This window comes from Hippichthys cyanospilos, chromosome 7, assembly GCF_059441005.1.
Source record: "Hippichthys cyanospilos isolate Australia breed blue-spotted pipefish chromosome 7, RoL_Hcya_1.0, whole genome shotgun sequence".
NCBI lineage: Eukaryota > Metazoa > Chordata > Actinopteri > Syngnathiformes > Syngnathidae > Hippichthys > Hippichthys cyanospilos.
In genome coordinates, this window is record NC_142375.1 from 17070452 (window position 1) to 17094230 (window position 23779).

At 40.2% G+C, this 23779-nt stretch overlaps 2 protein-coding genes across 3 annotated transcripts in view; both read left to right on the forward strand.

The window, feature by feature from the left end:
• htt (huntingtin) overlaps positions 1 to 6906 on the forward strand; it is a 28098-nt gene extending 21192 nt beyond the window's left edge. The window contains exons 63-67 of the mRNA XM_088419557.1: positions 814 to 1027; positions 2082 to 2301; positions 3439 to 3601; positions 3690 to 3850; positions 5158 to 6906. Of these exons, the coding sequence (XP_088275683.1) occupies positions 814 to 1027; positions 2082 to 2301; positions 3439 to 3601; positions 3690 to 3850; positions 5158 to 5371 (972 nt within the window). The 3' untranslated portion in view covers positions 5372 to 6906. The remainder of the gene's footprint in view (positions 1 to 813; positions 1028 to 2081; positions 2302 to 3438; positions 3602 to 3689; positions 3851 to 5157) is intronic.
• A 3509-nt stretch (positions 6907 to 10415) lies between these two features.
• The window catches only part of rgs12b (regulator of G protein signaling 12b), a 52417-nt gene continuing 39053 nt past the window's right edge, over positions 10416 to 23779 (forward strand). For both annotated transcript variants that reach the window (XM_088420029.1, XM_088420030.1), the window contains exons 1-4: positions 10416 to 11483; positions 12720 to 12953; positions 14046 to 14993; positions 20005 to 20124. In XM_088420029.1, the coding sequence (XP_088276155.1) occupies positions 10428 to 11483; positions 12720 to 12953; positions 14046 to 14993; positions 20005 to 20124 (2358 nt within the window). In that variant the 5' untranslated portion in view covers positions 10416 to 10427. The remainder of the gene's footprint in view (positions 11484 to 12719; positions 12954 to 14045; positions 14994 to 20004; positions 20125 to 23779) is intronic.

The window sequence follows — 23779 nt, forward strand, 5'->3', positions numbered from 1 at the left end:
TCTATCAAGGCGTTGACTAAGGACGGGGACGAGACACAAACTCCACGAGACGAAATGTCTAAATGAGATTGAGTCCACAAGAAAGAGAAGATGTTTGCAACATTTTTAATGTAAAATAATACCTAATTTAAATTTTCCAGTTTGCAGTGTTTATTTTGATCAGACAACTAAAAAAGTATTGAGCATGTAAATAAATAAATAATAAACATAAAAGGGGAGCCAGGCTCATTTTTCAGCAAACGGCATGCATCTCATTATAGCTGCAATGTATGGCATATTTTTATTTCTTTATTTTTTGCAGTGTTTACAAATTGTGCAGTCGTTAAAATGCCTTTGAAAAGTAATCTGACAGCACTCCACAACCTAAGTGGGGCGTCATAAAACTTATTGTCAGCGTAATTAAGTCGCTTTTTTTAGCGCCCTGGTTTAGCTCAACTGTTGTCACAACACGCTGCCGGGAACACCTTTAAAACAAAAGTATAGCAAAGAATTCGTATCTATTTTGTACGGTAGTGTTGATTTTGAAACATTGGCTGTTTTACTGTCATGCAGAGCATTAACAAGCAGTGCATTGTCTTGTGTACTTACGTCAATGTACCCCTGGCCCAACATGCCTAAAAACCGCTAAAAGAAAAAATAGATCTTGTGGCTTTATAATCTCACGAGATCTTGTGTGAGATCGTTTTCTACCCTATCAATGTCATAACATTAGTTGTGATTTTGCATTTAATAAATACTTCAGACTTTTCCTTGTGCCTCATAATGTACTGCTGTTCTCTTCTAACACTTGTTTCCCACTTTTGTGTGTTCCAGGTGTGCGGTGTGATGGTGTCAGCCAGCGAGGACTCCACCCCCTCAGTAATCTATCACTGCGTCCTCCGGGGTCTGGAGCGTCTCTTGCTGTCTGAGCAGCTGTCTCGTGTGGATGGGGAGGCACTGGTCAAGCTGAGTGTTGACAGGGTGAACATGCCGTCACCTCACAGAGCCATGGCTGCCCTGGGCCTCATGCTCACCTGCATGTACACTGGTAAGTAAGGCTCCAAGGCCGGATTTTAACTACAGATCAAATGTCCTATTTAGATTTACTACCTGTTTATTTTATTTTAAGCGATAGTTACATTTATTTTTCAAGTGACGCCTCCAGTGCGACTATATTCACTGCCCATGAAATGACCTGCATGTGCAATCACCCAAATTGCATGCCTAACACTAGTGCCACAAGGGTGCTTTGCCTGTCAGTCTGGCATTGACTGATAGTATTTAATACATATTTGATACAAATCAAGTATGTGTTTGGAAATTGCCTTATTCCTGTCTGAGGGTGCCTTATTTCAAGCTTTTGTTCTATTAAAACCAGCCAATTGTATAGCTCATAGGAAACACAAACTATGCTTCATACTAGCTACTCTCTCATTCAAAATATAATACATATTTGCTATTGTTATGCATTTAGTAACAGTTTTGTGGAGTCTGCATCTTTAAGGCATGTACAGTATACCGAGACGTAAAGGTCTTAGACTTTTCTTATTGCATGTGGTTTGAGTTCTTATGTTGTGAATTAGTTTAGATCTGTTGAATACATTTTGTATGACTTGGGCAGCTCTCATTCCCACCTGTAGTCTACGTCCTATTAATATTTTTTGCATGACATGCGGGTTACGCCCAACAATGTACTTTAAAAGTTCAGTGTTTTTTTTTTTTTTTCCTGCATGCTATTTTTGTCCATAGAAGGTAGCTTTTGTTCTAGCCTACCTCTAACCCCTACTTTGTCCCTTACTAACTGTTAGTACCTATATTTTGATCCCCTTGCCCCCGACTTGGAAATTAACACTGTTCCTGAATTTTCCTAGTAAATGCAATTTACTGTAGCTTTGTAATGACCTACTGACAGTTAAAGCAAACATTCAGGTCACACTAGATTAATCAAGAATGTAATGTTATCAGGAAATTGAATATATCACGTTTTCTGCTCCCATAATTTCACAATTTTCTTTTTAAATTCACATTTAAAAATCCATGTCCCTATTCTAACCTTTTCCATACTGGTTTAACTGGTGCCACCCTCCCTGTCGTTCTCTCAGCGGTGCTTGCGTCCCGTTCAGAAGTCACAGGGGTTAGAGGTCAGGTTGACTCTGGCTCTGCTGTAGCGGATGTGGTGGGGGTCACGGCGGGTCATGTTGGTTTTTCTTCAGGCAAGGAGAAAGCCAGCCCCGCCAGTCGCCCCGCACTCTCGGACCCTCAAGCCCCAGACAGCGAATCCATCATTGTTGCCATGGAGAGGGTCTCTGTGCTCTTTGACAGGTAGACTCGGTTTCATACACAAACACGTTTCGTACAGATGACGCTATGGTTTTCCACTGATGGCTATTAAAACCTTATATACCTTATATACACATACCTTACCTTATACACATACCATACCTTATACACACAAAACTAATAGGAGGATAGCTTCAAAATCGTGTCGTGGAAAATAGCTTGGTCAGCTATTATTATGTTTTTGACAGAAAAAAGAAAAAGCTTTCAAAGTCTCAGTGGTAGTAAAAGACTCAGACAATTTTCAATTTTGGCCCACCTGTTGTAAAGTATACAACAAATTATTTCATGAAATTTATAATTTTGATGATCAATTGTTTTAAAACTGGGTTTAGTTCAAGGAATTTCGTCCACTTAACGAGTTGTGAAAATGTATTGATTTATCAATATTGATTTATTTATTTATATTTATAAATTATTTTAACAATAGAGTAATCGTTTAGAGCTATTGTTTAACTTCAAATTGTTGAAATATTCTGATTTCAGCTGCTCAGCATTCTTCTGATATGTAGTGTTTTGATGAGAGCAGACTGATTATCTATTGTGTTTTGCAAACATCTGCTTTTAACTATTGTGTTTAATCAAAATAAGACATTTGCAAACATCTGCTTTTACTTTGGAAAACGATGACCGAACCAGTAACTGATTCCATTTCAAAAAGTTTGGTGAGTACAGCATCAATCCATTTCGTGTGTCATTGCCTAACTGTTGTTTAGATGTTGGTTTTTCCATTCTTCAATGGTTTTGCAAATATACTTGAATGCAAAATGAAATTTTATCGGAATATCAATAAAATAATTGATTTAATAATCGATTACAAAATTATTCTATAGTGACAAACCTACACTCAACAGTAAATATTCTCATATTTTTTAACATATGATCAGGCTTATTATCTTTGTGGAGAATCAAAATACAACATTTTTACATATTTGACTTAAATTTGGGGGGAAAACGTCAACAATTTTGCCCTTTATTCTAACATGTTAAGGACCAAATCGGTAACTGAATCTTAGTTATTTATTGTGCAGCTTTTGAATAAACGGATGAATTTTCCAAATTACCGTTACTTTCAGCCCTGGGCCGTCAGTCATTTCCTTAAGTGGCTTTTTCTGTTTGCAGGATCCGAAAAGGTTTGCCCAGTGAGGCCCGGGTAGTGTCAAGAATTCTGCCACAGTTCCTAGATGATTTCTTTCCACCTCAAGATGTCATGAACAAGGTTATCGGAGAGTTCCTGTCCAACCAGCAACCCTATCCGCAATTCATGGCCACAGTTGTTTACAAGGTTGGTGGAAAGAACACCAAACCTTTCGATCTTTTCTGTATTTGCGTCGAATCGGAGGAAGGATGGCTATTGTCTTGTTCTTTTGCAGGTTTTCCAGACACTCCATGCTACAGGCCAGTCATCCATGGTGAGAGACTGGGTGCTGCTGTCCTTGTCAAACTTCACGCAGAGGACACCGGTGGCCATGGCTATGTGGAGCCTCTCCTGCTTCTTTGTCTCCGCTTCCACCTCGCAGTGGATCTCAGCTTTGTATCCTTCTTTGTCAAGGACTCTTAATTGTCAGTGGCCTGTGTCATGGTGTTTTAAGCTTTTCACAGTGAAATATATGCGTGTGAATGATGTGATATTCAGTTACATTTCTTATGAAAGAATTAGTTTTTTTTTTTGGGGGGGGGGGCTGCATTTCGAACCACTAAGATAAAAGGCTTGGTATTCAGCAATTTTGGGCACGGCATGGCGTGTTGTAGCGGCGCTGTGGCAGCACATGCACAATGAACTGTTAACAATGTTCCTTGTCACCAATATGCCACATGATGGGGCCCAAGCAACCCTTTTAATGCTTTAGCCAGAACAGATACTTGAACTAAGGGACGTTTTCAGCAAACTATGGGTGGTACACTGGCCGATGGAGCAAATGTGGTTCAACGGGCAGAACGTAACACATGCATGAGGCAGACAAATAAACAACTGCAAATAAAGCATGCAACCAACATTAAAAAAAGGCAAAAAATAGATGCAAACACAACAAAATAAGGGGCAGAAATGCAAAAATGCAATAACAAATGACATAGATGTAAACTTAAAACAAAATAAAGGAAACATATTAAAACTAAAGCCAAAAAAAATCACTACTTTAGTCAACATTTTAGAACGTTCATTTGGCTTGCCCTTGGTTGAACTCTTGTGAAAATTTTCCCCTTAAGAAAAAAATGGATTACTTAAATTTTACGTGTGCTTTTTAAATCTCGTTACAGTCAATGGCTCATGTCTGGAAGGAATTTGTTTTTAACGCAGCATGCCATAAAAATACTTCTGCTTAAACGGAAACTGAAAATTATTTAGCTATTTTCAGCAAGAAAAAAAAAAATCATATTTAGCCTCTTTTGTTTGATAACTAAGCTGTTATTCATGCACAGTTAATATTCTTAAAAACCTAACCTTTAAAAACACAATTTGCCACTTGATGTAGATTGAAAATGACATCACATGTGCTCAACTAACAACCTATCATGGCTCAGCTTGTGAACGTCACATGACCACACCGAGGAAGCAGGTGAACTGTGATTGGTCATAACCTGAACCTTGAGCACATGTGATGCCATTTTTTGGTTAGCAGGAAGTAGATTTTGTATTTTTTTTTTTTAAGGTAAACATCAACTCACATATTGGCTGTTTTTGTGCTGAGGCCAGTCACTTGGTGCTTTTTTTTGGGGGGGGGCATCTTTCTACCAAAGAAATACTTTGATGCACTTACTTTCACTGGTCATAGCGTAATGATATGAACGTCAACACACCAGAAGCAACGTATCGTCTTTAACGCCCTTCTTTGAAACCAGGCTCCCTCACGTCATCAGCAGAATGGGTTCCAGCGAAGTTGTCGACATCAATCTGTTCTGCTTGGTGGCCATGGACTTCTACCGCCACCAAATTGACGAGGAACTAGACCGCAGGGCCTTCCAGTCGGTCTTTGAGACCGTGGCGTCGCCCGGAAGTCCCTACCACCAGCTGCTCGGATCCCTGCAATCAATCCACCGGAATACGTCACTCTGACTCCCGTTTGGCTCGGAGGCAAACGAGCGGTGACAAGCGGGCTTCTGGGAGCAATATGCTCGGGCCGCTGAGAAGTTGGCACGGAAGGAAATAAATCTACTGCAGGCTCAAACCGCTTCTTTCAAAGGAATGCTTCGAGTTTTGTTAAATTAGAGGAAATATGCTGCGTGTAAGAATGAGTTGCGCCATCTCTGTTGCCAAACTGGTTTTGCCCACAAGCCTTTCCTTGACAGGCCCACCTATCTAAGCACCTTGATTGAAGCATAATGAGATAAGATGATTCTTCTCACACTTTTTTTTAAGTGTTACATCATGTGGTGACATCTCGGAAACGAGAAAGTATTTGTCATATTTTAAGGACAGTACCATTGCTTCTATTTTTTGGTGTTTTCGTCTGTTATTTCATCAATGAGTGGTAATAGAACTCTACTTACTTTAAAATCTTAAAAAACAAACTTATATTAACTTATGTATGATCAGTTTACCAAGCACACAGCTGAAAGTTAACCTGTGTGGAAGATGGATCACTTAGCCATATTGTCACTAAGACGGGGGGAAAAAAAAAAAAATCAAGGTTTCACCTGTAAAGTTGTCAATTATGTAACAGACAGAATTGTAGTGCTTTTACCATTTTTATTTGGGAGTTAAGAGACTAAAAAAAATACCAAGTTCTTTCCCTCGATCACTTTCGATGATATTGCACTTTTTTTTGTATCAAAGATTGTCATGGTCCCTACCTGTGCATCTAAATGATTCCATGTGTCCTTCTCATTCTTGATAACACTCAGGATGTAAAATGTGATTGTTTAAATAAGACTGGAAACCATCATACTCTTGCCCCAGTACCTTGTAAAAAAGTTCATCTGACAAAGCCATTGTGCATGATAGAATTGTACAGAGATAAGGAGAGTTTTAAAATACCTGTATGTTGTGGTGTGCTTTTTTTTGGTTGTTTATTTTCTTTTTAAACGTATATGAGCAGAAGATGAAATACGTGACCACAGAATGCACCGAGCCCAATGAAGAGTTGCCTGGCACTGTGCTGGGCTTTCATACTGTGTACATACACTTGCCTTAGATAAGGATTCTGTCTTGTATTGTACACTGAACGCTTGAAAGCATGCTTAACAGCTACCTTCTCGCATTATTGCCCTCAGTCCATTTCCATGGCTACGGTTGCCACCACTGTTGCGCGGCGTCGGACGCAACACAATCCAAAGGCAGCCCTGTCACCATGGTGACAAACTGCAGCATTGACAAATCAAAAGAAATGTCGGTAATGTCACAGCGCAGCAGGTAGTTTCCCTATTTTTGTGTCGAGGTTTAAATAGTTTGTCCAAAGTTGCTTCAAAGAAATGGTTTTATTCTTGCAGAATATAGTTCCTGTTCTTGATGTTGGGAGAATTCTGCGACATATAAGTAATGAAAAGCTACACGAAGCAAATTGTATTCGGAATTATGTTCTGATTTGAAGTGTGACCATGTGATCTGTTGTATTAACACAATAAATGAACGATTCCGGTGGCAACTTGGAATTCAAGTTTTAGGTCCCATTCCTCCCCTAAAGCAGATTAAATGAGACCCCATTGTCTTTAGTTGAAAGGTGAACCTGTACTGCTTAATACTTCAAAGGAATTTATTCCCAAACAGGATTGAAGTGTTATGTGATTGCTTCTGATTTGGCGCGAGCAGACCAAAAGCCTGAGTGACTGGGGACCCCTGCAGGGGGTAATGCGATTACCCCCAAACCTATAGTGCTTTGGGTTGCGCTAGTTAGAAAAAAAAATGTTGTGGATGAACTGGCTCAGTTTGGGTGCTTTCATTTCAGTTTTCAGCACCTTCCAGAATGAGTAATGTGATGGTATTTCTTTCCTAGCTGAAAATAATTATTCACATCTCCCCCCCAGAAACCAAACCGCATTACATCACTGACTTTATGACTCACACTTGAAATAGGGATGCAGCTTTTGGGTATTTTTGGTATTTGGAGAGTTTAAGGAAAATGCTAATTCTAAGTTTTTGGTAAAACCAAATAATTATGAATGACCAACTTGTATTACATTTTTACCCTTTTTAAAAAAAAAAAATTAAACTGCTCAGCAGCACACTAGTTTCCTTTCCATTGCCAGGTCAGGTGTGATTACATTTTACAGCACCTATTAATTAATGTGCCAATGATTAAAAGGCGTTAAGTGGAGGGGATTACCACTGGGCTTCCATATGCTTTATTGGGAACTGAGCCAAGATCATGATGGTACAGATACCAAGGAATAATCCATGGCAAATACCGTCAAAGGGGAAGTCAAGTTAAACTGTTCATTGCAGTAACAGGTTCTACACAGCCCTATCAGACTAAACATGGTATGATGATTTAATATTGCATTTGCGCAATGTGTAAAAGCAAGTAATACAAGTAAAACCACAACATCAATAATGTAAAAATGTGTAAATATATACTGTAGGTAACGTATGCATAGAAAGAAAGATTCTTTATATAATTATAATTCATAATTAACCAAAATAAATGTATATTACTCGCACTATTAATAATATTAATAAAAAAATAACAAAGAAAAGATAAGTTGTAAAATCCACCCATTTTTATCCATTTGGAGTAATTTTTGCCACTTGCGGTCAAATGAAAATGACATCGCAGTTGCTTTAGTAACGAGAAATCATGGCTCAGCTTGTGAATGCCACATGACCAAACATAAAAAAAAAAAAAAAAAAAAAACTAGAAAAGTCAGATGTTTAGTTGGGATGAATCTGAGTCACTTTAAAAAGTCGCATGTGTTTGCGGCTGAGTTTAAACACTACATTATTTCAAATATGAATTGGAATCATAATTCACGTGCTAAATCACAACGCCGTGTGAAAACGTTATATCATTGATTTTTTTTTAATCATAAAAAAAAACTTGGCATAAATGATTGTGCAGACATTTTCAATGCACTGTCTATAATAAGAGACGAGTCAAGCAACTTTAAAGGGTTTTGGAGCAGTTGTCTATTTCCTTCCACATGCGGTCCCTCCTCACAGCGGCCCACTTTTGCACTGACCCCCCTTTTCCAGTCCTCCTCGTAAGGCGACTTGGCCAGATGGTGCAGCCTTTTTCTTTTGTTTACCCATCAGGCTTGAGTTGACCCAACTGTCCTTAGCTACTCAACTATGGATGCTATCCGCGAACCGTCATTCGACAAGTAAGTCATTGGCTCTTGGTTAACTCACTCCCTACGCACGCCTTTTGTCGCTTATTCTTCATTTAAAAAAAAAAAAAAAATCTACCTTTGACTTAGCTGACTTAGCCTCATAAATTTGACTTGTTCCCTCCACTCGCGCTTTGCCTTCCTGCGCAAATTTCTTTGTTACATGCACGGTGTTTTTTTTTTGTTTTTATACATAAAACGAATCTACTCTTTTCACATCGTTGCTGATGAAGTTTGACAGAACGATGATACTTTTATTTGTGACTTCTCACGCAAACGTGAGTCGAGTTCTCCAACATAACTGCTGGCTACGAGATTGACATCCGTTCAAACCAATGGCGTTCAAGTTAAGAATGTATACTTTTTCGTTGTCAACGTTACGACCATTCCGGTGAGGCGTGGGGTGGGAAAAGCGGGGCTAAAAATTAAGCAAGGGTGGTTGCGCTTTTGGAGCGTAAGCGAGTGAAGAAAAACTTTGAAACTGTTATAAACTGATGGAGAAACGCATTATTTTCAACACAGTGTCACAGCGCATGACAATATGATTGATAATTGAACCGAACAAAACTAAGATTTGCACCTGATGTTCTTTTGATGTTTTGACAACGCCTAAATTTATGAAAGTCACACTGTGTTAAAAATATTTTAAATATCATAAATGCAATTAGTCCCGTCTGCAAAGTAAAGTGAAATTGTCGTGTTTACTGCTCTGTGAGAATGCTGTAACCTGTGGAGGCTCACCTGCAAAGGTACCTGTCAGACGTACCTCTGATGCTTCCCATTGGACAAAATTATCTGACGTAATCGCACCAAGGCGTTGTACCATAGAGATTGTTTGTGATACCGATTTGTTCGTATTCATTCACCTAATTGCTAGTGTGAATCTAAATAGTTTATGCAGTGAATTTTATTCGGTATTGAAAGTTGTATTACAGAACATGTTGTTTTGAAGATGATTGCTCATTTAGATGTATTTTCTAGTGATGCCCAAAGGAAACGCAATGAAGCTTTGCAGCAAATGGTTTGCACATGGTTCAAAGCTTCATGTTGCTTCATTTGCTCTATGGCGCCATCAAGTTGTCCAGAAGCCCACGGAACCAACAATGTTGCAATTCTATAGCTATTTTCAAAAATGATGTGAATGTTCATATGCTATATGAACAAAATACTATCTGTGCTATACAACAATGGACAACGCCCACAAATTTTATAATTGCAAATTCAGATAATTGCAGCCTGAAATCCATAAAATGTGAGCTGTCAGGTGATATATATGTTCAGTACTGCAATTTCTTGTTCTACCTTTTTCATTAGACAGATCCACTTTCTATTTCTTCCGTCTTATCTTATAATCTAAAACCTTTACATTTTATAGCTAGCTTCAAAGTATCTATCTATCTATCTATCTATCTATCTATCTATCTATCTATCTATCTATCTATCTATCTATCTATCTATCTATCTATCTATCTATCTATCTATCTATCTATCTATCTATCTATCTATCTATCTATCTATCTATCTATCTATCTCTCTATCTATACAGTTTATGTATATAATTGTTACTGCGTTTTTAGCAAATTCTTAGTTGATATGAGAGTTTCAGCATATATTATTTTATTATTATGTTTTTTTTATGTTTTTTTTTCTGCAGGTGAAAAAAACTAATTATAATGGGTGACTCTACTTCAGGAAGGTCGTGCCAGAGCTGAGTCCAAACTTTTCACCCCTCTGCTGTATTTATCACTGGATGGCAGAGCTTTCTGACAAGAAGATGGCGGCTGGCTGCTCCAGCTTGGCAGCGATCGAAATATTCTGAAAAAATAGATGAGAGAAAATCCTTTTGCACGATGTTCAAGCAAGTGGATACGTCATCAAGAAGACGTCCTCATGGTGGCAATGAGGTAAACCGGGCCCAGTCTCCTCCACCGCCCTCTGTCCAACACCGGCGAATCCGGGCTGTCGAAGTGGCCAGAGGGAGGACGGGGTACGGTTTTACGCTTTCGGGTCAAAGCCCTTGTGTCCTCAGCTGCATCCTGAAAGGCAGCCCCGCAGATTACGTGGGTTTGCGCTCAGGAGACCACATCCTTTCAGTCAACGACATCAACGTCTCCAAGGCGTCCCACGAAGATGTGGTCAAACTAATCGGACGCTGCGCGGGTATCTTAAAGCTGGTCGTTGGTGAAGTGGAGCGTCACAGGCGAAATCATCACCAGCAACGCGGCGCCGGCGGACGGCACCACAGCAGCAATGCTATGGCCGCGTCTTATCTGGATTCGTGCTCCAGTGACGACGAGTTGGACGACCTGTACGACAAAAGTGTCAACAATAACAACAACAGCAGCAGGACTGGCGTGGGTGGAGCTCGCGGGGGGTGGTTGAAACCCAAAATGGATTCCAAGCAGCTCGGCATCAACCGTGCTGAGCGGGTGGTGGCCGAGTTGCAGTCCGGAGGAATTTTCAACATGATCTTTGAGAATTCCAGCCAGTCGTCCAGCAGCTCCGACAAGGACAGACCGGGACACGCCTCGTCATCCAAACCTCGTCCAATGTCTGATCCGGAATTTCCACCATGTCGAAACTCCTCCCGTTCCCAAAACAACCCTGTCCTGCTGTCTGAGGAGGAGATGGCCCAAGTTCTAAACGACGACTCGGTTTTCCTGGATTCTGGTTTTCGACATCTCCACCTCCATGAGGAGCAAGATCTGGACGTTGGCGATGGTCGGGACCTGGTCCTGGATCCAAATCAGGACATTGTCAACGTGGGCATGATTGTGGGCTACTTGGGCTCCATTGAGCTAGCCTCCACAGGCACCAGCCTGGAGAACGACAGCCTGCAAGCCATCAGAGGATGCATGAGGCGCCTCAGGGCAGAGCAGAAGATCCATTCTCTGGTCCTCATGAAGGTTAGCTGAAATATTTCTCTTTGAACGATATTTTCAATACTGTTTCATCAGCAGGCTTGCTCATGCTAACTGGTTCGTTATTGTGATTAGCATTAGCACACTAGCGATTACATTTAAGGCCGCCACTAACCACCATTTAGTTCACACATACATATTTACAGTATATGTACTGAACATTACATTATACATGTTAAAAGTGTCAAAGTCACTTACAAATGATGCTTCAACAATATTCCATGAGTAAACTTGATAGTGGAGTTGCCTGTTCGCTACTATGAGGTCATTAACTTCCTGTTGTTGTTCTTCTGTGTAGGTGTTCTTCCATAAAAATTCATTCTACGAAAACTGAGCCACTATAGATTGTTTGTAGTAACTGGTTTTATTCACAGATAATACAGCCTTAGTTTTGTATAGTTAAATCCTGTGGTTTTGGCTTATATCAGACCGATATGAGCCCATCCCTAATTATCGCACACTACGTAACTGGAAAGGATTTACTTGAGTCAGATTATTTTTTTCTTGCTTTTTTGCCTTCATGTATTGGCAACCTTCACGACTATTTGATACCTTTGAAATCTAGCTGGTAGCACGTTTACTATCAGCTTTACTAATATAAAAAAAAAAGTCCTGTTTTCACCCTCACTAGCATTGTTCTCCAAATTATTTAAGAGGCAAAAGCATGCTTTCTTCAAGCTCCTTTCACAACAAAATCAACACAAAACAAAACTAAAGCGAATGTACACGTTTGTATAGTATATACTGCATATATAACAATTGCTACTGCAACTGACATGGAAAAATACAAATTACGAACAGGTGGAAATTCTCCATTCTTTGTGGGAACAAGTAATATTAAGACATGGCACAATTTCACTAGGATTTCCAGGATTAAGTTTGGAAGTCCCCCATTCGATTTCCTAACTTAATCCTGGGTGTCAATGATCATACGGGTCCCTAATGTGTAACTTGCCATCAAATAAATTGCATTATGAATGAACTCATTGTGCCATTTTGAACCTCTACCTGCTTTGAAAATCTTTAGTAACTTTTATCCTCCTAGTGTTTTTTGCTTTTAATGCTTTTTGTTAGCTATATCTAAATCAGTGACCCAAATCGGGTTGAAATTGACACGGTGGCATTAAGAATCCACGATTGAGCGCGTCAGGAAAGATGAATTGCAAATTTTGCTGTGTTTTCTTGCGTCAATTTCTAATGCACTTTCTGCTCTTTTGCAAGGTCATGCATGACAGCGTGCGCCTCTGCAGTGAGAAAGGCCAGATCCTTGCTACGTATCCCGCAGAAAAACTAGCATTCAGTGCTTGTTGTCCTGACGACCGACGATTCTTCGGACTTGTCACAATGCAGGCCACAGACGAAGACTGTCACCTCAGCAGAGGACGATACGACGAAGGCGGTTTGAGGACTTCTTGCCACGTCTTCATTGTGGATCCTGACCTGTGTCACCACCAGGTGTGAACAGAGAATGTGTCTTTTGGACAGCTCTTTGCTATTTTCCAAAATTATCCAAAATGTGATCGCATAGAAAGCTTGCTTAGTTTTTTCATTGAAAACTCTGAGCTTAAATAAGCATCAAATAACAAAATCCCCACCAAGAAGAATTCAGTTCGACGTGAACGTAATTAGTGCTCATCTAATTAATCTCTTTTAATCTCACATTTTTGAGAAAACCCTCAACGTTAGTTTTTTTTCAAATTGAGATAAATTGTGTTCTTGTCGCAGATCCAAAGATTGATGTACAACAACAACAAAGTGGCTTCAGTCTTTTTTTTTTTTGCACAGATGCAGTTACAATCTTTTGGTGTATTTGAGACGTGTCCCAAGTATCGGCAACAACCTTTATTTTCGACCATCAGGAGGAATTATGCTGTTTTATTTTGTCAGAACCAAATAATTTCAAAATAACATTAAAACATTAGCCATCCTGTCTTTCACAGACTTGCTCAAGCGTGGAGTGTTCTAGTTTGGCAACGAGCTTTGCACATTAGCGTCTTTGTTGCTATGATTAGTTGAGGCTGCAGTTGCAGCTTGGCGCTTTGCATTGATGTGGTAGGCTAAACTTGAGCATGGACATCACTTCACCTTTATCAAAGTTGTCGTTGGGGTGTTTTGTTTTTTAAAGCTGTATCATCCGATTGACAACTCATCTGCTCTTCCATTTTCATGTCTTCCTTCCGCCCCTGAACCTGCCCTCCCACCTACAGCAGATGCTTATTAGAATACGCTAAACACACACTGACAGCCAATCAGGGTGCAATTGACCTTTGTTTTACAACCCCCTACAACTCAAGCTCTCTAATCAGCACACAGACAATATCAAGTTAGAGAGTGAAAAAATAAGATTGACAAAAAAAAGCTTTAATGATGACTACAATTAATAAATCACAATTAATCTATTAATCCGACACCCCTGTTATTAATTAGTTGAACAAAGAATTTAGCATTTCAAGACGTAAACTCTCCTAATTAATGGTGTGTTGACTCCTGGTTGACTCCTCTAGTATGACATCAACTGTATCTCATGTTGTTCTTTCCTTTCTTCAGGTGCATTTGGGAGTGGCCAGGAGGTTTGGCTTTGAATGTACCCCTGACCCAGACACGGGAGGCTGCCTGGAATTCCCACCCACTTCTCAGTCTCTCCTCCACTTTGTGTCCGTCCTTTATCGGGACATGGGGGACAACATCGAGGGCGTCCGGGCCAGAGCCTTTCACGATCCGGATAACGATGCCCAGCAGAACCACAGCACCAGCAGTAACAGCGATAGCGGGATTGGAAACTTTTTACCTGAAGAGAAGAGCAACAGAGTGCTCTTGGTTGACCTGGGAGGGCCTCTTAACCACAACCACGTCTCCGGGCCGCGCCACTGGGACAGCCCGCCTTCCTCCCAGCAGGCTTGGAGCCCCACCCTCGGAGCCGCCGCCTCTCACCCGCCTCCCCCTCCGCCCGCTATAAGAAATAGCCACTACCGCCATGAGGCATACCTGGCCGACCTCCCTCACCCCCTCCCGCTGGCGCACGCCGACGTAGCAGCCAGACACGCTCGAGGGGTCCACCCGCATCACTACTCCCAGGGGAAGTGGGGAGGAGCTGTCGGAGGCGGGGACAAAAGAGGCCCCGGAGGAGGGGTGGAGCCTCAGCGTTGGCTGCCAGTCCACGTGCTGAGAGACTGGCACCAGCAGCAGCACCACCTCCACGGCTTGAGCAGCGACCAGGAGTCGTACGCCGAATCCACCGACGGGTGGTCGTCAGCTAATTGCAGCACCCTGCCTCCACCCATGAACAAGATCCCCGCCGACCGTTACCGGGCCCCGTTGGTCCCCGCGGACCACCTGCCGCCACCTGGAGGAAGCCAGCCCCCGCCGGCTTTACATGCCCAGACCCACACCCAGCGGCTGAAAGATGAATGGGCCAAGAAGCTGTTTGGTTCCGGAGACAGAGAGCGGAGCTTCAGCAACAAGAAACGCTCTGGGGCCAAAGACGCAGAGAAAAAGGTAAAAACGAACCGTCGTTGGGTACCGTCCCGTTTATTCTTCGATCCGTCAACTGAGTGCGTTCTGTGTCTTTCCACAACATGATGGATTCTGGAGGAGTTATGCTAAAACTAGCTACGCAATGAGAAACCTTGACAGCAGGTAGCCCCCTCCATCGCATAGAGCTGCTGTGGAAATTTACTCGGCTCGAGTCTGTCCAAGTGTACTTTATTGAAGTTGTAAATCTATCTGCGTTCATGCCAATGCTCCCCATCACTCCTTCTGTCTGAAAGCCTCCTTTTTTAACGCTCTTTTTGACTGAAATACTTCTCTCACTGACATGTGAAACTTTTCATCCGTGTGAAAGTTTCCTGAGCCGTGCGGACCCCCACCAAACATCCTTGAACGAAATTGGGTACTGCGAGTGGACAACCTGGCCCTCTGCCCATCATTTAGATTGATAAGTTATTCATCCCACTGCTCCAGTATCAGATCATACATTATGCACCAGTCAGACGTATGTCTTGACCTGAAAACCACCTGTTTCACACACTAATGAGTCCAACCGCAGAGAGATTCAGACTCGTCTCGGATATAACATCCACAATTAGGCTAAGGCTGTCACTATTATATCTTTGTCAAATCACTTATCCTATCAATTGTTCCACTGAATAATTGAGTAATGCCCCCCTCCCCCTTCAACCATTTTTTTAAATGATCCACTAAAGTTTAATGAGTTTTTTTTTTTTTTTTTTTTAATATAACCTACTAAGGTTGAACACAAGTTGGAGTGGATATCCCTGTAACTACTCATTATTTATTATCTTCTATACATATGAATTTTAAGACACCAACAATGTTTGATTATGCTAACTGGTTAGCAATTACAATGTGCATTAGCGATCACCATTAAAGGTCGATAAACACTTACCTACCATTTAGTTCACACATGCATAATGTTTTATGGGAAGTACCATTTCCATTTATCAGTATCAGGCCAACACCAGGCCTATGAAAAGTATTGTTACTCATGTCTGCTTCTGATACTAGTATCAGTTGCCCACTTTTCAAGGTTTCAAATTTAAGTATAAATTAGAATAGATAAATTGCCTTATTTTGATGAAATTCCAAAGACAAAAACGATACATAGCTCTTTAACATTGTTTGTCATTGTCTTTTTTGTCAAAACTTTATGTATCAAAAGTACTAGTGGGTTGATCAGTATTTGGTATTGGTGACTATCTCAAAAAGTGAGTACACTGAATTGAAGACTGGTATTAGTTTTGAGGGACAAAAGTAGTATTGAATATCCCTAACCTTAAATTATATCTAATGTGGTGGCACATAAAAAACGTATTGTTCTGTAATGATATCATTTATTTTTGTGGCAAGCTCTTTTTTTTCATGATTTCGACATATCTGTAGGTGTATACTTCCTATGTATTTAACCAGAATGTTGCCTCTTCCTGGTCCCAGGGACTCCAGGCCACAATCAGAGGAAGTGTTTGAAGGCCTGATGGACATAAGAGGTCCTGACAGTTACAGGAAGGTGGATGTGAACTTTTTTTTTTTTTAGTTCAGTATCCGTCATGTGAAAAGTGGAGACATACAACTTTTGAGCCTTGTGTTGTCGTGAATGCTTTGCGCAAGTTGTAATGGTGGTTGTGTGCTATTACTATTCAGTAATCTTAGTTTGGACTTTTTGTGTGTGTGTGTGTGTGTGTGTGTGTTTTTCAGAGCCGTTTAAATAACTCCCAACTGGTTGTGATTTGCTTTGCAATTCCACATGATGGCACTGCTTCCTTGTCTTTATTATGCATCCATTTTAAAGCTGCTATTGGCAGTATTACAGTCTTAACTATCGTACGATGTATGTCTTTTAGACTTCATTTCACACCGCATCTTTTAGGTATCAGTGCACAAACTAATCAGTTCAGAAAACAAAATTGGGCAAGCTAGGGTATACCCTGAAGTGTTTGCCAGCCAATTCCCATCCACTGATAGATATTTCACACTAACATTCACACCTACAGAGTATTTTGAGTCTTCAATTAACCTGCCATGCATGCTTGTGGGATTGTGGGAGGAAACTGGAGTACCCAGGGAAAACCCGCTTAGGCACAGGGGGAACATTCGAACGCCACAAAGAATGTCCAGAGCCCAGATTTGAACGCTCGAGCTCTGAACTGTGAGGCGGCTGTGCTCCAGTTGTCCACCATTACACAATAATAGTGATATTATAATAATAAGAGAAGTTATTTGACATTGTTAGGTACACATTAGTTCAACAAATTAGTCCTTGTGTTTTGAGTTTAACTGACAAACTGCTAGCCCCAAAACAAAACAACTTGCTATCTTAAATTCTTGTGCAATATTCTGTCCAACCCTTTGATCTTCACATCGAAGGCATTTCACCGCAAAGGGAAAGCATTGGAAGAAAGCACTAGGGAGCTGAAAGTTCACCCAGATGGTGACAAAATGTCAAATTCCAAAATGGCATGACCACTTATTATAGTGATCACACGATCAGGAGTGTGCCACCCATTGGCTAAATTACTGTGAGAATGATGTGGAAGAAAATGATCCCAAAATAATCAAACTACTCCCCCAGGGTTAACTCTATCAGTGCCATAGACGAAAATTCTTATCTTTTAAAATACAATAATAAATAATTAAATTTTCGTCAGATGTGTTTTTTATGGCGAGTAGCTGACACCCTTGACTAATGCTTACCTAATAAAGGCAATTGAGCACTGTAGTGATAACTGTGGCCATTGGATGGCAGTGTTTCCACAATTACAACACAGATACTGTATTACCTACATGGAAAGTAAGAAATGGAAATCAATCTTTCATATGATACCACCCATATTTAAAGATATAGCACACAATATTCTGTTGTACTTGAAAGACAAGTGAAAATGCCGAATACAGCTAAATATGGCCCTCTACAGGTTTCCTTTCCTGATAATGCCTGGCACTAAACCAGTTAACAGAGATGACTAAACGGATATATTTACAGAAATAGGGAACCGAGTGTTTATCGTATTCACTGGCATGCTGTGTAATCCTGTTACTAATTACACTACTGTTAGTCGCATCTTGGTGTTTATTGATTCATTTGTCAGGCGGGGGTTCAATTAATTGGCAGGTGTCTATTGAGCGCACTCTTTCATGCTCTATGGGCAAGTCAGCCGAATAATATTTACAAAAGGACACTTCAGTTTTTCAGTTCCCCAAGCACAAACAAACGCACGACATTAAGAATGTTTGTTGAAAATGTGAAGGCAACGAAAGACTTCTGTTTGGTTTATGGGTTACATCATCGTTTGATGGCTTCGAACAATAAATCCTGATGACCCAATGACTAATCTCATGCACAGTTTATGACTAAATGGAACAGCTGACCACTTTTTGGTTCTCACTCCAGGTAATGGTTTGCTACAGCGGTAGTAAATCCATCTATCTGTCTCTCCGTGCAATATCTACTGTATTGTGAAAAACCATCTCTGTCCAGCTGAAATTGATTGTACAGGGCACACCCTGCGCAAACTTTATTAAGTCAAGAGTATAAAAATGAAAGCCACGAAGCAATTTAATCAGCCGGATCATTCAGTAAGTGTCTTCCAATGTTTGTGAATGTGTGGTTTACCGTTTGACTCGAATCCAACTGGTCGTGCATGCAGTAACACAGCACTGCACATGCCTGTGCCTAATGTGGAATTTAACATTTCAGTGGGAGAAACAAGGGGAAACCGCTTGTCTAAATGGACTTGCCTCCAGAGCAAAGTCATAAAAATTCAAGTCATGCGAATTCGGAACAATAGATGACACTTGACTGTTTTGCAGCCGGTGAATTGACATTTGCAAGAACCCACCCCCAGTTCGAGACGATAATCATTTGCTACAGATCCATATTTGAGTGCGTAGGTTTGAATAATTTTTCCTCACTGTTCTTGACTACTTGTCCCAACCTTGTCTATGCCAAGATCATCGGTGGGAGCCAGCGGCACATTATTGCCATCAGAATATTTTTCTTCATGTTATAACACTCGTTGGCTTTATCACTTCGATTAAAATCTAATTAAATCATAAATGTCCATAATGACTGGGGAAAATCAAGATTTTGTTTTTGGATCATAGCAACTGCATAAAAACTGATATCACAACAGGCACTTGATGGGTTGTAGTCCAATTTGCACAGGCTGATTGTTGTGAAGAACCAAATTACAAGAGTTAGCAAGTAGAATGCAAAAGATGCACTATGGAAAATTTGAAATGCAAAAGCAATTGGCCTTGATGGCCTTGATGGCCTAGATTGGCTAATTTACCTCTCGAAGATGCGCCAGTACCCATTTTGAAGTACAATAAGGATGAGTAGAAGGAGCCCTCGCTGCACACATTTCCAGATGGATTGTAAAATGTCTGCGTTGATGTTGGCTGACTGTGTGCACAATTTTATAGGTAGGCTGAATATTTTTGTGTCCATGACATTTTCACCTTATGTCTGTACGCACACTTCCGGTAGTAATTCAACACATGCTTTAATCAATGTGACCTTTAAGCATTACTACTGCAGAAACTGAAATTACTATCAACTACTGTGCTAATTTGTTCATCTTTGCTATAGAGTTCGAAGTGAGGCCTTACAAGGGGTGCATAGAGTCCCATAGTGGTTTTTTGTCTGAGACACATATGAGGGTGTACCACTGGGATCTTTTTTAGGGCCATTATTGTTTCTGGTGGTAATGAGAGAGCTTGCTGCATTATCAAATACTTTGTGTCCAATATTATTTGCAGATGACACACATTAGTTTTTTTTGGAACAAAGACAACTAATGTGTGAAATCACAATCCATATTTGTTGCTTTTTCTTCCATGTAGTTCTTGCTTTTTATATTCAACTTTTTTGTTCAAGAATGAGTAAATAAACAAAACAAAGACTCCGCTTTGCTTCCCAAACATTCATTGTTATCCCCACCCGAATGATGTGAAACTTGTTTTATTTACTTAAGGTTTTTTTTCCCCTCAGGGTGGTCGCTTCCGAGGTTTGACAATGGGTTTCCCTCCGCTCCCCCAGCGCTCGTCAGCCAGACGTTCCTTCGGACGTTCCAAACGTCTCAGCCTGGCCCGTTCGCTGGATGATCTGGAGGTAGGAGCTCATAATTGCTTTTGCACTCTCTCATACTCTGTCTCGCACACACTTACCCACTCAGTTACTCCCTCAGTCTCTCTCTCTCGCTCTCTCTCTCCCCCTCTCTCATCTGCAGACAAGTGGCGCGTGGTATTGCAACACTCGAGCCTCGTCTGAGTGTTATCATCACATTTGAGCCACACGTGCACCAGCTCTTTCTAATAATAGCAGCTCATGCGCATCATCACATGACACCTCAAGCCCTTTTCTCTTATTACCATGGCAACATAGACACAGTTGTGGACAAGCCATCGTATAGCGAGACATTGTGTACTATACACGTTCTGATTATAGGATAGTTACAGTATACAGAGGGATGTAGATCATGCAGGGTTTGGCAGTTACTTTTTAACTTTGGAACTACTCATGTAAACTGCGTTGCTTCAAGAAACAAACTTGTTGATCATTTTTGGTTGCAAACTTCAGAGAAGTTGGGGCATTGTGTAAAAGTGAATGAAATGGATTTCTCTTGCGTTCTTGCTTAATGCACAATTTCAGTTGCTCTCCGCTGGCATAGGGCTCTTGTCTAGATTGAGACCAATTTGGTCACCCAAGCAACTTAGTATCTCAGCATTACGCCGAACAAAAAAAGTTTGCGCCAGTGCCACTATCCTTTCGATGGGTGGTCGAGATCTCAGTGACCTTTTATACCAGCGGTTCTCCAATCGGGGTATGTGAAGACACTTAAGCAAGCATGTGAGAATTATCGGGGTTCCTGTAGGTTTCAGCACATCAAATTTCATGCTATTCAAGGCCATGATACAGTACAGCTTTCTTTTCAACTTAAGAGCAAATTAAATGTAACATTGAAAATGTAATGCTAAATCTAGTTATAGTCTTGAGTTTACAAAATGTTATGTGCCTTGATTTTGTTTTAATCGGATATATGTAATGTAATTTTTCAGCCGACAAGCTGGAAATAAAAGAGATGATGCTACAAGATCGATCATCTGGAAGTACATTAGGTCAAATAATCACTGTAGTTGTCACTTTCACAGGTGAAAAATTACACTGGCGATAAGTCAATATAATTCACAATAATGAAAATAATGCACTGTAGTAGCCCCATGCCCACTCAGTCATAATGCTGGTTTCGTCTCGAGCATTTTGAACACTGCTGTCTAAAAATGTTAAATGAAAATGTAAACAAGTAAATGACACCCCGTATTTTTCTATGAAAATAAAAAATAAAAAAAATAAATAGTTAAAATTTTACAGATCTTTATTTTCAGTTCAACCAAAAATAAAAATATAAACTGCGGTGTTCCCAATGAATCAATAGTTACCTGAAGTTAACACCAATTTAAATTAATGTATTATCAGCCATCAGCTTTTTTAAATAGGGCAACACTGATATTTGTCAAAAAGGAAAATAAACTATTATTAATATGTTAATTAACAGTGTTATATTACACATAGTACACATTGCAGTCAAACCGAGGTAAAGATCATGACCACTCTTTAGCTGGATCGGTGTCTGCTGGGGAATGAGATGAAGCTGAGCATAATTTACAACAACAGTTATGCTTGTCTGTCCTCCTCAGATAGAGATCAGAGGAAAGTGGAATATTTCCGCTGTTAAGTGGCTGAGGAATTTTTACTTTTCCATGGTCGGTTTCCATCGTAGAATTTCATAGGATGTTTACACTGGTATTCCATTTGTGTTAATTGGCATTCCAATGACAATATTGTCCCTGTGATCTGGTATTTATTTGTCTTAGAAGGCATCATTGTTTTATTCCTACTATTTCTGTACAGTATACCACATTAGGATTATATTATCATTATTTTCAGTATTCTTTTCTCTGCCCCTGTCTTCCTCGTTCTCTTACCATTTTCTTCCGGTCATTAGGCCTTTTTCTCTTTGTGCTCATGCAATAATGTCCACACACAGAGGCAGCTTTGTGTTTCTGTTGACCATAGGAGTGTGTTTGTGGTGGTGTGTGCCTGTGTGTGTTTGTGCTTCGGAGTGGGGTAGCGCAAACATATCTGGCACTCGTGATGAGGTCTGATCAGCACAAGCTGGTCTTTAGAATGGCTGCAACACAAAAGTGCATATAGGCTGTGCAAATATACACACAGGCACACACACACACATGCAGATACGTACACACACAGACATACCATGCATGTGCATAGATAGCGAATCGCTGTCTGAAACACATCAGTGCAATGTTATATTTCTGCTCTTTTCATCAGCAGTTGCTCATGTCAAACCTTCACTCTGTTGGCTCAACTTTACATTGGACGTCCTCAGAACATTCAATAGTTCTATCAAGCCTCTTTCAGCTTGGAAATTGAAACAGTCTGTTTGGACAGACAGCAACTGCTGTAGCAGAAAGATAGTTTTCAATCACACAAGCAGTGTTTGTTTGTTCACCATGTTGGCGCTTGGGATCGGGAGGATTCTCTTGTCATCTTTCTTTTGCATTTCTTCTCTCAGAACCACCAATATCACAAGTACCTCACCTCAGTGGTCTAAGTTTTATATGCACTTGCACAGAATGCACAGGGATTGATTGAAACTAACAGTTTTAATGGTAGATGGCTTGTTTGGCACTATGATAAACATTGTGTTGCGATCCAGCTACACACCGTTTCATTTAAAGCTGGAGAAAAAGCCGGCTAAGTTGACTTTAAAAACGGATTGACTAAAAATATCCACCATGTTCGTGCCACCGTTTTCGATATGAACCTCTTGTGCAGATGAAGGGAGAAAGACTCTCCTATGAAAAACAGGGAATATCACAGGTGTTCAATTAAAATAAAAAAAATAATTAAAAAAGAATGACGTGAATGAAGTCGTGTTCCATTAGAGCAATGCTTCTCAAATAGCGGGGTGGGCACTCCTGGGGGCGGGGTGCGAGGTGATGCCAGGGTGTGCGCGGATGACCCCAGGGAAAAGGCTGTTTTTGTTATGTGGTTTAATTGCAATAAAATAAAATAAAAAAATAAAAAATCATCATTTCTTTTTTTTCAGTTTCAGGCACTTTGATGCACTTGATTTTTTTTTTTTTCAATTTTGGACTAAGTTGTAACCCATATAAACACTAAAAAATGGTCACGAGAAACTTCAAAATAAAAAGGTACCAATGGAGTTGGCTTCATACATTACTCAACATCTCACGTTTTATTTTGAAGCATTGTCTGGCTTCATTACAACATAACGCTGAAAATAGGGCTCTGTTATCCAAGAATATAATAGGTTACTACAAACTGTCTATAGTGGCTCAGTTTTATGTGTTTGAATTAAGCAATAGAGGGCAATCAAGCACATATGTGCTTTTTTTTCCTCAAAATTAGGGATTTCAACTTTCAACATTCAAAGCGTTGTATCTTTATTTTTTTTCTATGTATTATATATCATTTGTAATGTCATTTTGTGTCAAATGGGAATATAACAATATCTCAATTTTCATTTTCACCAACATAAGCCTGGTTTTGTAAAAGCGCTTCACATACACAGACAGAATATACCGGAATTTTTATTTTTTACATTTTGTGGGAGGGGCTTTATATGGGGCGTTCAATTACTTGACCAATTGATGGAATAATTGATCAGAAAGTATATATTAAAAAGTTTCAATAGTAATCGCTATAATCGCAATCCTTA